The sequence below is a fragment of the Clupea harengus genome, chromosome 4 (genome assembly GCF_900700415.2).
Source record: "Clupea harengus chromosome 4, Ch_v2.0.2, whole genome shotgun sequence".
NCBI lineage: Eukaryota > Metazoa > Chordata > Actinopteri > Clupeiformes > Clupeidae > Clupea > Clupea harengus.
The window spans coordinates 2,988,647-3,002,005 of NC_045155.1; the positions used below are offsets into that span (position 1 = coordinate 2,988,647).

General features: G+C 46.2%; 1 protein-coding gene across 1 annotated transcript; it reads right to left on the minus strand.

The window, feature by feature from the left end:
- Positions 1–1,851: 1,851 nt before the first annotated feature.
- rnd1b (Rho family GTPase 1b) lies at positions 1,852–12,693 on the minus strand. The gene is made up of 5 exons (XM_012824237.3): positions 12,369–12,693; positions 11,884–11,971; positions 3,035–3,144; positions 2,456–2,590; positions 1,852–2,169 (listed from the first exon to the last, which is right to left on the minus strand). Exons 1-5 carry the CDS (start codon positions 12,486–12,488, stop codon positions 1,924–1,926), a joined length of 699 nt encoding a protein of 232 aa, XP_012679691.2. The 5' UTR covers positions 12,489–12,693; the 3' UTR covers positions 1,852–1,923.
- Positions 12,694–13,359: the final 666 nt, after the last annotated feature.

A 13,359-nucleotide genomic window follows, 5' to 3' on the forward strand; every position in this document is an offset into this window, starting at 1 on the left:
AATATAGGCGTTTCTATACAAACATCCACAAAGCAGTAGCATGACATTAAATCACAAAGCAGAAGTTTTTATTGCCACTGCCTAATATACGTCACATCACGAGCACTCAAGTCATTATTGCTTTGTGCTTAAAAGCAGATCTGTGTAGTTTTTTTTCTTCTTCCGGGAATTTATGTTTCGCACACGTTACTATGAAGCGTAAGAGTTTTGAAAGTTTGAAAGTTTTAGGTACACACTGGACTGTCAACTAACATTTGAGCCACCACAAGTGCAGGGTATGCATTCTGAGGTAAATGCATGTACTGTACAAATGGGTCTGAAAGCCGAGTCACTGTAGTCGTTGATGAGCAAAATCAAATGCAGATGGAGTGCTACATCAGAGAGTTGAAACTGGCAAATGAAAAAAAAAAACTAAAAACCTGTCATCCAACCTGTCCCTACAGATTAAGCCAGCTACAGCTCTCAGCAGAGTCAATCTAGCCTGACAGATAAAAATCATTATCCGTAAAAACTGCATATTTTTTTCTTTTCTTTCTTTTGAGTTTTTTTTGCCTTGTTGATTCACATTGACGCATGAACAACGTGCTGCTACAACTGCTTTCTGGGAGATCATCCTCTGGAGATGAGATATGAAGAGAAAAAAAAAAAAATCAAACCCTGATAAATCTGATGTGCTCAGCATGTTACACTTCTCATCCTCTAAGCTCAGCGGCCCTCCCTACCCCTTTCAAACTCCCCTCTGGTGGATGACGGCCTGGCTGATCTGGGATCTCCGTTTCAGCCCTATTATTCCTGCAGTCTCCAAGCAGCTGCAGGCCAGGCGATACCAATCATCATGTTAATGCCATCTCACTCCCCTCCCAGGAGCCGCTCTGCCCTCTTCCCTGCCGGATCTTATTGCCTCTTTAAAAATAGAAGCGTGCAGATCAGACAATATTTAACGAGTGGAAAGGGAATCGGGGAGGTGGTGATGGTGATGGTGATGATTTAAACTCTGGTAGCCTCTGGAATCACCGGCGCATAATTCTCCTCCCTTGTTGTTTCTCTCCTTTGGTGTTTTGGTTTTTTTTGGATTCAGACTGCCACGGCTATGCTGGGAGGTGAAGGGGCATGTATCCTCCCGCTCCTAGTCGGGGGGGGGCAACCAGCAGCCAGCAGCAAGAGAACACCAACACTCCTCACAGGCTGGATTGCGTCTGCTATTCAGTTTTGTGTCGAGAGGCTTTCTCTCTCTCTCTCTCTCCTGACAACCAGGCCTACTGAGAGAGAGCAGGGTTAAACCCACAGTTCCACTAGAACCCGCTAGATAGGCTTTGACCAGGCTGCTCCCTTCTTTGCATCCCCATAGTGCATACATACCAGCTGTGCGGAAAAAAATGTCTTAAAATGGCTCGCCCACCTCTTCTCCCTTATAACTGAGATCATCGGACACAAAACGGTTACCATTTTACACCGTTTTTACAGCTGCGCATAGCAATAGTCTTGGCAATACAGTGAGTGAGAACGAGAGTGACAGAGCGGATGATCTCTGATTTTCCAAGAAGCAAAGATATGTTTGAGAGAGAGGGAGAGAGAGAGAGAGAGAGAGAGAGAGAGTAAGAACAAAACAAATACAGCAGATATGCACTGAAAAGATTCAGGACAATGTGGACAACAAGGTGTCCACTTGTCCTGAAGGACTTTTGATTTTTTTACACATTTGTTTTCCTTGGGGGGGGGGTGGGAAAAAGAGTCAACACAGAACCCTTTGCATGGTGTATGATGTCACCATCATAAACCACCCACCCCCCCTTCCCCAAACCAAACAGTAAAGGGGAGGTCACCGCTAGGCGGGGGGGGGGGTGGGTGGGGGGGGGAGTTGGCATTGATTTTTTTCTGACTCTGTGATGTTGTTTTTTGTCTTGGTCTCCACCGCAACCCCACTCACATGACGGAGCAGCTCTTGGCCTTCTCCTTCTTGAAGGTGGAGGTGAGCAGCTCCGACCTGCTGGGCAGGTGCAGCAGCCGCTTGGACAGGCGGCGGGTGGGGCTGTTCTTGGGCAGCGGCTGGAGCTTGTTGAGGCAGGCCAGTGCGGCCGTGCGGAACACGCTGTGGATGCTCTTCTCAGAGGTGAAGGCCGAGCACTCCAGGTAGGTCTCAGCACCCAGCTGCTTGGCCATGGCGGAGCCCTGACATACACAGAAGAGCGGGAGAGAGAAGCATTAAAGAGGGGGCGAGGAAGTGGTGAAGCCAAACACTCAATCTCACAATCTAATTCACAATCTATCTTTTTTGCATTTTTTTTTAACCAAGTAGCATATGGACATTTTGGCTTTAACCCCACTAAACGATGGAAAACCGTGAACCTTCCCATAGGTCATAGGTCAAGGTACAAGTGTAATTCTGACGTTTCACATCCGAGTACCCGCAGCGTGAGGATGAGGATTCTCCAGATGGAACTTCACGCGGCCGTACCTGTTCATAAGTGACGGGGGTCTGCTTCTGATTGGACAGCTCCATGAGGGTGCAGACGTCTGTGCGCAGGTCTGTCTTGCAGCCAATGAGCAGGATCCGTGTGTTGGGGCAGAAGTCCATGATCTCTGTTCTCCACTGCACATACACACACACACACACACACACACACGCACACACAAACACATACACAGGCCATGAGTTTTACGGTGAAAGACTTATGGAAGACTAATGGAAATAGACTGATGGCTTGTCAAATACATATGTTCCTACAAGTTATTCGAATGGGGGTGCATTTTTGGCTGTGAATGCTGCTGTCCTCGGAATACCTCTGACTGGCGGGAAATGTCTGTGAGCTTATTGAGAAACTAGAGAGAGAGTGGTGGGAAATGTCTGTGAGCTTATTGAGAGAGTGTTGCGAGTGCGTGTTTTGCTCTCTTGTTGCATCATGTGTGGGTCTGGAGGCCTTGTTAGCCGAGGGAGACATGAGAGAGGGAGGTGGTGGGCGGAGGGTAGCCTTAGGAGTGTTGGGGAGACAGTTGGCAGGCTAGCATGAATCAGAGAACGCCTTTGATCCACTACCTTCTTCAGGCCACTGTCGACCGTGTCTGGGCGGCTGATATCGAAACACAGGAGCACGGCATCCGAGTCGCTGTAGCAGAGGGGTCGCACGTTGTCGTAGTAGGGGGAGCCTGTAAATAAAACACAGTTTCTCAGCTTGTGGGGCGACAGTGGTACAGTGGTAGAGAAGTCGTTTAGTAATCAGAAGGTTGCTGGTTCGATTCCCTGTCGAAGTGTCCTTGAGCAAGACACTGAACCCCTAATTGCTCCTGATGTGCAGTGTGCCATCAGTGTAAATGTAAAATGTGTATACATTGTAAGTCACACATATGTAAGTCGCTTTGGATAAAAGCGTCTGCTAAATGACTAAATGTAAATGTAAATGTAAGGCACAAGGTGGGGGCGTGAGATAGTGAGGTCTGGGCCATGGTAGAAACAAAGACTGAAAAGACACCGGAAGATGAGGACACAGTGCAGTGCACAGTCTGTGGGATAGTACAGGGGGAAAGACGGGGGAAGAACTTCCCTAAAGTCTCATTAAATGACAATGAATTTTCAGTAGGTTTGTCGTCTTTTGGACACAACCGTTCCTTGTGATTAAAAAAAAAACTCAGAAAGTGAGAGGACAGGGTAGAGAATTCTAGGATCACCAACCGATACACACACACACACACACACACACACACACACACACAGACAGACACACACACACACACACAGACACACACACACAGACACAGACACAGACACAGACACAGACACACACACACACACACACACAGACACACACACCCCAAAAGACTTCAGTCCATCTCCTCTGTGACTGCAGAGCCCTACTTCACGGCCACCAGCAGCACATAAGCCATGGAGGGAGGAAGCCGTGCTCTTCCCCTCTGCCTTCCTTTCTCCCTTTCACTCTATTGGCATTTTAGAGGAGAGGAAAATGACAAGTGAGCTCTAAATCCTCATTGATCTTTCCCTTCTTCTCTCCTCTTTGCTCTCTCTATCTCTCTCTATCTCTATCTCTCTCGCCATCCATACAGAGGATTACGCAACCAGAGGAGCGGGGAGAAGCCGGGGGCCGCCGGTAGACGCCTCCACTCTCCTGCACTGAATCCTTAAGTAAGCCCCCCCCCCACCCCCACCCCACCGTCTCCTCTAAACCCCCCCACCCCCACCCCCACCCCCACCCAACACACACACCCAGTACCATCAGACCAGCCCCATACGCAGCACAAGCGATGTCTCCAGGCCCCTCGCAGTTACCACAGCAACAGCATTGAAACCCACCATCTGCAATTTTTTTCACCAATCTCTTTTTGTGTGTGTGTGTGTGTGTGTGTGTGTGTGTGTGTGTGTGTGGTGAGCGTTCTTTCCTCCAACCCCTTTCCAAGTGGAGGCTTCTCCTTTTAATGCCAATCATGCTAGACACAACACCCATCCCCGACACCTCCACTGCCCAAAATATATGCCCACCCACTTGTGCTGCGGAGGAATCTTCGTCTTCTGTGAAGACGCTGTGATGAAGAACACACCCTATTACTTTCCCCTTCCAGGCACCCCCCCCCCCCCCTTACCCTTTGGTTTACCTGCCTCAGTAAGAAAACTGAATACTGACACAAAGGACAACATACAGTAGTAAGAAACGCTCTGGGGTATTCACTAAAGGTCGGAATTGCCACAGAGGCGACGATACGATAAGATCACGATATTTGGGCCACTGTATGTATGATAATATTGCGATTCTTTGCATTTTACAGTATGGCAAGTATTGTGATTCGATTCTGTAATACATTGCGATTTATTTCTCCCATATATTACGTTTCGTATACCGGGAGTCTCTGCAGCCATCTTGGCGTGGTAAACTGGTTCTCGACTCTGACTTCCTTTCCAATTTCCACTGTGACACAAGAAAAGAATGAGGTCTTGTTTGTGCCATCTTGTGAACTTCAGAAGCAACGTTATCAGAGTAGACGTACGTATGTACCAAAACAAAATCGGAACATTCAATAAATAACGTGACACTTGGGAATTGTTGGATTGATATAATATTGTGCTGAAAAATATAGTAGTACTACACTGTATCGATTGTTTTTCCCACCTCTAGATTTCACGTGCCCAGTTTGGTTGAAGGAATGAGAGAGATAACAGGATAGGTTTGCAATGGTGCGTGCCCACTGAACGAAGGATGAAATGTTGAGTTCAGGGGAGGTGACTTCGTGTGTTACAGTTGGGATTTAAAAATATGATCTGCTGGGAGAAAGGCACAGGTGGGGGGAGCTGATTTGAATTCCTATATCTCACGTCAAGGTTAGCAAACCAGCACGGCTGGCTCCACTACAAAAAAAGCTTTTACGCTTTGAACTTGTCTTCTGACCAGTGAAAATGACTTGGTTCATCACATACCCCCTAAATTATGTATATATGAGGATGGAGAGGCGTTCATCTGCGTCAGTTTCACAGCCGTCTCCCCCAGACACGGACTGGCCTTTGGGAAGTTTAAGAATTCTCTCTATTTATTTATTTTAAACCCTTCAGCATTACAGACTACAGCTTTGATATAGCTTATACACATATTCAAAAGGCAAGCTTATCCGCATCCACACGGCTGTTGCAATCTGTAATAGCACTGAGGGCTCGGTCAGTTCACTACATTTTCAATCAAAAAAAATGAGAGAAAAAGGAACCCCGCGGCCAGCATGGCAGACAAGGAGCGGCAGAAAGAGAAAAAAGCCTTTGATGGCTGTCACCGTAAAATGTGCAAAAACAACGGACTTATTTAAGCAGTCTGCTGCACGTGATGACGAGGAGAGTAGGGAAAGGACAAGAGCATCAGAGAGGAAGGTTGGCTGTGTTATGCTAGGTGATGTGAACTAGCTAAATTCATGTTTTTGTTAACTTTTGTAACTTTTTTTCCCACTAAAGGTTTCCAAGGTTTAACTAGTGCACAAATGTTTAGAGTTAAGTTAACGCTAATAAAGAACACACACACACACACGCACTAACAGATGGATATAATAAACTATACTGGTTTCATATAATTAACTGAATTAATGGATCATTGATTTCATTTCCCCATTAAAAAAAATAGATTAGCTTAAACTCGATTTGGACAGCGGTCTAGAAATAGCCTATGTCAGTGTACAAACACGTTTTCTTTGGTAGGCTGACTATCAGGGACAGAAAGTTGCGCCCGTAAAAAGAACACCCACGCTCGCCTTTCTGTTAAATACTTAGCCTACTGTACAATCTAAATAAACAGATGAACATATGTCACTAAAAGAGAAAGGGAAGGAGCAGGAAGAACCAGCACAGATTCAGCCAGACACAAACAATACAAATAACATATTGTGTTTTTTAATTTGTAATTCGTTGATTGATAAACATGTGTCAGTTTGAATTTGGGCGATCAAATTGGGGGACACTTGACAACAAATTCATGGGCTGCATTTTGTTTGCGAGTCCATTCCTGGTCTCCCCACACAGTCAGCTCATTTGCTGTGGTATTAGCTACCGATCCCTCCCTCATGAAAACCACATCAGCCCTTATGTTGACAATCCACAGCATAAGGCTGCAATGCCCTGAGGCGATCTTTGTCAGTGGGAGAGACAGAGAGAGAGCGGCGTTCCAATTAAGGTGGTGCAGCTATGAGAAGGACGGGTATCTATCTGCTCCATCAGCTGGGCTGGGGAGAGGGCTCAGGAGAGGGCTGGGGCATTGGGGAACGGAGAGGCTGTAGCTAATGTACACAAAGGCATAATGTCTGTGTGCAGTGATAGCATCCTTCCAGAGATCGAATGCACTGGGAAAAAGCGATCTGTTCCTGATGGGCTTTAGGGAGGGGTGGTGTGGTGTGGTGTGTGTGTGTGTGTGGGGGGGAGGGGGTTGATGTCAGCCCTGGGTGTGACTCTGCATTAAATCTAAACTGATCTAAACGCGGAAATCGATGGACATGCATGCGGCAGGAAAGTACCGTGCCGTTTCAATTAAAGTTGACAAATTAGTCATACAGCCGTAGCAATGGTTAGAGAGAGAGAGAGAGGGAGAGAGAGAGTGAGAGAGAGGGAGAAGAGAGGGAGAAAGAGACAGAGAGTGACTACAGAGGAGAATGAACGACATGATGCGCATACCAAAATCCCCTTCAGCCACTGCTAATGAAATCAGTATAGGGAGGGAGAGGGAGACACAGTGAGAGAGAGAAAGAGAGAAAGTGAGAGAGAGAGAGAGAGAGAGACAAAGAGAGGGAAGGGAGGGCATTTTTTTTTCTGTGGCAGCGAGACCTCTCTCGACACTAATCCCCAGTGTCCTCCAGTCTGGGATCAGAGAGCGCCGCTATCAAACGCTTCCTCCGTGGCACATCATGTGCCGAGCACCACGGTCCCGTGCGCCGCATGTTCCCCAACAGCAGCGAGCGAGCGTCTGTCCCACTACAGCGCCGCCCTACAGCAGAAAGAAGGGGCTGCGACGGACGGGGGGAAACGGGGTACAAGAGAGGCAAACAAGAGACGAAGGGCGGCCGGGTGGGGTTGCTGATTTGACGTGATGGAGGTGTATCTCCGCCATTCCCTGCAGTTGTGCAGTTGAGTCCTACAGCAGCGTCAGACTTGGGCGCTAAGCAACGCAGCGTACGACAGAAGCCAACGCCAGCTGTGTGATTGACATGGGAGGCGCTGCACCTTAGGCACAGGAAAGGCCTTGTGTCGGGCAGCAGATGGAGGTGGGCTGGCCTGCTTTTGTGAGTCTCATATAGAGTAGCAGCCCCCCCCCCCCCCCCACACCGCCCGTCATTTGACAGCCCCCCCACATACACACACGCAGGCACACACACACACACACACACACACACACATGTGCACACACACACAAACACACACACACATCCTTATCACGGCACTTTCCATGTCATTACCCTATTTCCTTTGACAAGAGGGAATGTCTTGAGGCCAGCTAGGTTAACGATGCTGGCTTCTTTTAGAGTGAATTCCAGGTTTCTGGAGGCCCTCCCACATCTTCTGGGCTGATGCATGGGAATTCCTGTTTGCCAATTTCTTAGCAAAGACTGTAGTTGGCAGAGGCTAGTGTCTGTCTTTAAGCTAAAGCTAAATCCACAGGGTACAAGTGATACCTTGAAACTCCAGCTCTTCTCATTATAGAACAAAAAAACCCTTCTTACAGCTTCGGTAACCCTATCGCACCACAATGGTACACATTTAAGTCTGCCCCACAATAGTTTCCCTATAGACTCCTTCGTCTTGCAAACTGAGCACCAAATTAGAAGGCTAACCTTCAACTTCTGCTGGGCCTTCTTCTTCAACCTCATTGAAAGGCCATCTTCTCACTGTGATGAATCGCTGCTACTCTGTCACATGTGAATGCCGTACAAAAGAAGAGAACCCGGGGTCAGAGGTCACAAAGGAGGAGAATGGTGGAGGGTGGGGGGGGACGATGGCGAGGAGTGTGGAGAAACAGCCTTCCCCCAATCAGGGATCTCTGGGAACAAGTCTTGACACATTCTCCCTTCGCCTTCCCCCTGCCCCCAACCGAAGGGTGGAGGGATGCAGGAGAGGGCCCATCACCGAGCCCCGTGGGGCGGGAACAAAAGAGCCATCCTGACACCACTCCCACCCCCATGTGGCATGACACCGCTGGCCGTGACCCCTGGGGGAGTCTTGAGGGAGTCGTCCCCCCCCCCCCCCCCCCCAACCACATCCACCACCACTTCAGCAAGCACTGGCTCAGTGCTGTTTCATTTCCATATCTCAACAGCTGCCAGGCCTGCCTCTCTTCACACTCATCCATATGCACTCCATATCACCACCACAGATAATCTGATAAAGCTTTTAGTTCCTGTGCTTGACGGAACTAAAGGAAGCTACAGCCTCCTTTCCTTGTGGATGGCACAGTGAGCGTTTCTTTTTTTTCCATAATACTCTCCTTTCTGTTTGGAAACATGACCTTAATATGTGAACATGTTTCTGTGTCAGTGCCTGACTGGATTCTCATGGGAGGCTCTCGTAAATCCTCAGGCATGTGTGTCCAGCGGCCCCTCTCTGACGACACTCTTGGCCCATCCATCAGTGCGATGAAATCAAAGCGACGTAATCCGTGGCCACTAATACCTACAGTATCCTCCCCACTGATCCACGCATTCCTGTATTGGCACCCAGCAAGGCAGACTCCGCCCGGGGCGCTCTTCTGACCTATCCGAAGGACCCCGCCTGATTAAAAAGTCAAAATTGATTTCAGCTTGTAAATCCAAAACAGGCCCCTCGACAAGCAGCGCTCCCACAGCCAGTGATGAGGTCAGCCCAATCAATGGTGAGAAGCCCCTGAGATAGGGACGCTCAATCAGTGCGTCACGGCAACAACAAACAAAGACATACTGCACCAGAGAGAGAGAGAGAGAGAGAGAGAGAGAGAGAGAGAGAGAGAGAGAGAGAGAGAGAGAGAGAGAGAGAGAGAACCAGCATTCAGTTAATGAGAGATGAGGACACCTCCATCACATAACAACAGGTTTTGCCACTCTACCATTGTCACAGCACACCAGGGTACATGGCCAAAGGATGCACAGCTCTCTGCTGGAACCATAATAACACTGGCAGCTGCCATTTTCAGCCTGAAGCAAAAAGATTGGTCTGTGAGCGCAAAGCAACTACTGGGACTCTTTAGCTGTTCTTATTATTTTTAGAGCTGAAAGGGTTTTTAACCTGTTCAGATGTTTTGGGTGCTGCAGGGGTTTGAACTGAGGCTTAGAACAAGGACTCATCAAGTCCCTCGACGGTTGCCTCATCCTCTCTGCCTTCCAGAAAAAGGAAAAAACCCATAAACCTCTTTTTTTCTTCTCCCTCCAAAGCGCGCTTTGCCTATCAACTAGCGCATCTCCACACAGACCAATCGGATCAAAGAACTTTAGCAGAGAGATTAAAGAGCTCAGGGATTTGGGCGGCCCCAAATTGTCATTCAGCTTTTTAAAACAATCTTCCTGAGGAAAATGAGTAAACCATACAACACTGAATACAAAGAGGAGACTATAAATCTTGACAATAACAAGACATTATACATACTATTATAAAATATTACTATTTTTTTATTTATTTTTAATATGTATTGTAGATGCAATATAACCATATTAGGGTCAGCCGTGGCATTTTATAGCTGTAATATATTCAGCATCCATCTGAGAAGAATGTGAAGTCTCGCTGAACAAGGCGCTCCATCATGTAGATCTCAAACTGAGCAATCCAACAGAAACTGCACAGTCCACACTAACAACACAGTTTACAGTAATCAGGTCAATAGGCTAGAATGCAATGCCCTTGGGGGGATTTAACTGCCTGGCTGCTCATGTGCTCTACCACAATATGAGCCCCTCTCTGCACAGCACAAGGCCCTGTGTCTGATTAGACAACTGAGCTAAGTGGACGGTCTGATTGGTCACTCGCAGTGGGTTGAGGGACACCACTAATAGCTATATTAGGATGTGGCTGGGCCTGTGGGCTATTTGGGTTTTCACCCTCGATGTGAACGTGGATGAAGCTACACGAATGCCACGACACAAAGCAGGAGCAAATCAGTGGGTTTGAAATCGAGCGCACTCCGGCTACGTCAAGCATGTCCCACTCACACTGGTTCCTTTAGCAGATGCTCGTACCTTTATAAGGGATAGAGCACGGCACAAGGAGCCAGAGGAGCTACATGATCAAGAGTCCATTTTGGCTAGATATCGCCAATTAAAGACAGCTGTAAGGAAGTAGTCAAAAGTAGCTACAGTTTCAACCATCCTAAAATGAAACACTAAGCACACAGAATGTAAGGCAGTGGTGGACACTAAGGTAGTTACAGTGGAGCCTGTACATGGGAAGTCCATGGTTAAATATGAATGCTGAACTCGAAATGAGGTTAAAGGAATCAAGCACTGTATTAGTCTGGCTTGCATTCTCCTCGCCCAGACACAAATTAATGACGTGTTTGTACCTAAATTAGGCCACTTGTTAATCATTTTATGTGATTTGCATAAAGCCATCACCGTGACTAGACAGCCTTCAGACGTTCACACGTTTCTTCAGTGGTCACCTTGACAATAGCTGAGTGGTGAGGTGCTGAATAATGACATCAGAGGCGCAAAATAGGGCAGTGTGAAAAATGAAATGACTAAAAAAAACACAGCTCAAGGCAAGGCATGTGCACCAGACAACTTTCTCTTATATGTATGACACAGAATAACATACGGAATGTTTACAGCTGAGTCAGCTTAGACAAAGCCAGCAAATGGAGGTCACGGCTTCAAGAGACATCCTAGACTGCAAATGACCCACTTTACAACATACGACGCAGTCATTCATTTGTGCATGTTGGGCCACCTTGCCCCTGCTGTCTGATTAGTGGAGTATGAGCAGAGCAACTGTAAGCACCTGAGCCCAGATTGACATTCCTACCAGGCATACTAGCTCACTTCAGAAGTCACATGAGGGTACAAATATACTCTGACAGAATGCTGGATAACACACTGTTGATACAGTCACGAGGTAAAGCACGCCATGCAATATGGATCAAAAGACAAATACAAAAAATAAAAAGGATAGAAATCTAAATTGAAGTGGGATTATGGTGACTTCACTTGGTTGGTTTTAACCTTGTTGGTTTTACCGTGTCATTTCATTACAACTGAGCAGCCAAGCACTAGCACAGCTGGGCTATTCCATAATAATAATAAAAAATCATGCCATTCCAGTCATAAGATATCCACATCATACCTTTGGTCATGGCAGCATTGTATCATCACTGCTCTAATATTTATCAGAAGTACCACAACATATAGAGCAAATATTTCCTATTAGACATCAGAAATAATAAAACAGTAATCCTTTACCTGATGTGTCCCATAAGCTCAACTCTACTCGCTGGTCCTCAAGTTCCAGACAAGCGGTGTAATTCTCAAATACGGTGGGAACATATGTCTGCACAAAACAGCAAAGAATCTTATCACAAACATGCAGAGTGACGACACGATGATACGGCTGGCCAGTCAAATAGACTACGTGTATAGCACTTGATTCAATTAATTGTACAATTAATAACAAGGTTAGTTAAAATGTGATGAAAAAAAAATATCATTACTGCAGGCTCTGAAAACCATACCGTCTGAGACATATGACACGGACATGAGCTCCCTAATTGAGGGATGCAACTATCTACTACGCTTATGACTCAACTTCAAACATCATTAACAACAGGTTACATACCGGGGAAAAGTGCCTTAGAATGTCTATCAGGCATGCTCTATCGTAACATAAACCAGAAACCAGTACAATTTAATTTCGATGTTTCTTGTTCTCAAACATGATGTTCCATTACCTCTGGATAGCAGTCCTTCGCCAGCACTTGTAACATTGCCGTTTTCCCGCATTGGACTTCTCCAACAAGCACCAGTTTACACCTCACCATCATCGGCTGCGTATTTCTTCTTTCTTTCATGTTGATGTGTTGTACTAAATGCGTAATGTTCAGACGCTCAAAACTACAGCCTGAACACGTTAAACGACGGAAGACAAAAGCCACGGACAAAAATTATGTGCGTGCTTTGGGTTCAGCGTGTACTCCTCGAAAGATGCCCGCAGTTAAGTGCCGCAGCGTTTTATACATGGCATCAGCAGCCAATGAGCTCACGGGATTTATTCCTGACTGTCACATTTCGTTCCACTACCCCTGAACGCATTTCCCCTACGGTCTACTCCTTTGGGAAAGTTTGAATTCAACATGATTGAATTACGAATACCACGGCAGTGAAATAAAAGCTTTAATATTTCAGCAGCTTGTTCCCCGTTTGTCAGATGGTTATCCTGCTCAGTCAGCATGTTTGGGAAGGTTACTTTTGAAGTGTAATAGGTTACAGACTATTAGCAATCATGTTAAAATGTAATAAGTAATGTAACTATTTTAATTACTTCATCACAGTAGTGTAACTCATTACATTTGACTACTTTCGGATTGACATGCGGTGCAAATACAAACAAGAGAACCCATCAAAAACAATAATCAAAATTTGAGTGTATATGGCCAAAATAATGGTGCCTGTCTAAACTGTCTAAAAGATGCAAAACAACAGAATGAATGTTATACACTACATATGAGATTTAAAGCTTTTAACAGATAATTATTATCAGTACCTGTAACGGATTACAATTTTTTAATTTATTTAATTACGTAGCCTACATGTAGGCAAATTAGCTAGCCTACTCCCCAACACTCCAGTCAGTCATAACCAGTTTTTCTCAGAACTCATTAAGGCTACATTTCAATCTTTAATTTGGCTAGTTTATGAGCGATAATACAGGATATAGTATAA

What these genes read in the sequence shown, in the direction of transcription:
- rnd1b (XM_012824237.3), bottom strand. Translation starts at nt 12,488, where the DNA reads ATGAAAGAAAGAAGAAATACGCAGCCGATGATGGTGAGGTGTAAACTG. An exon ending in GAGCTTATGGGACACATCAG is followed by an intron (nt 3,145 to 11,883) that starts GTAAAGGATTAC and finishes TTTTATTTACAG; the next exon opens with GCTCCCCCTACTACGACAAC. An exon ending in CCCCCGTCACTTATGAACAG is followed by an intron (nt 2,170 to 2,455) that starts GTACGGCCGCGT and finishes TGTGTATGTCAG; the next exon opens with GGCTCCGCCATGGCCAAGCA.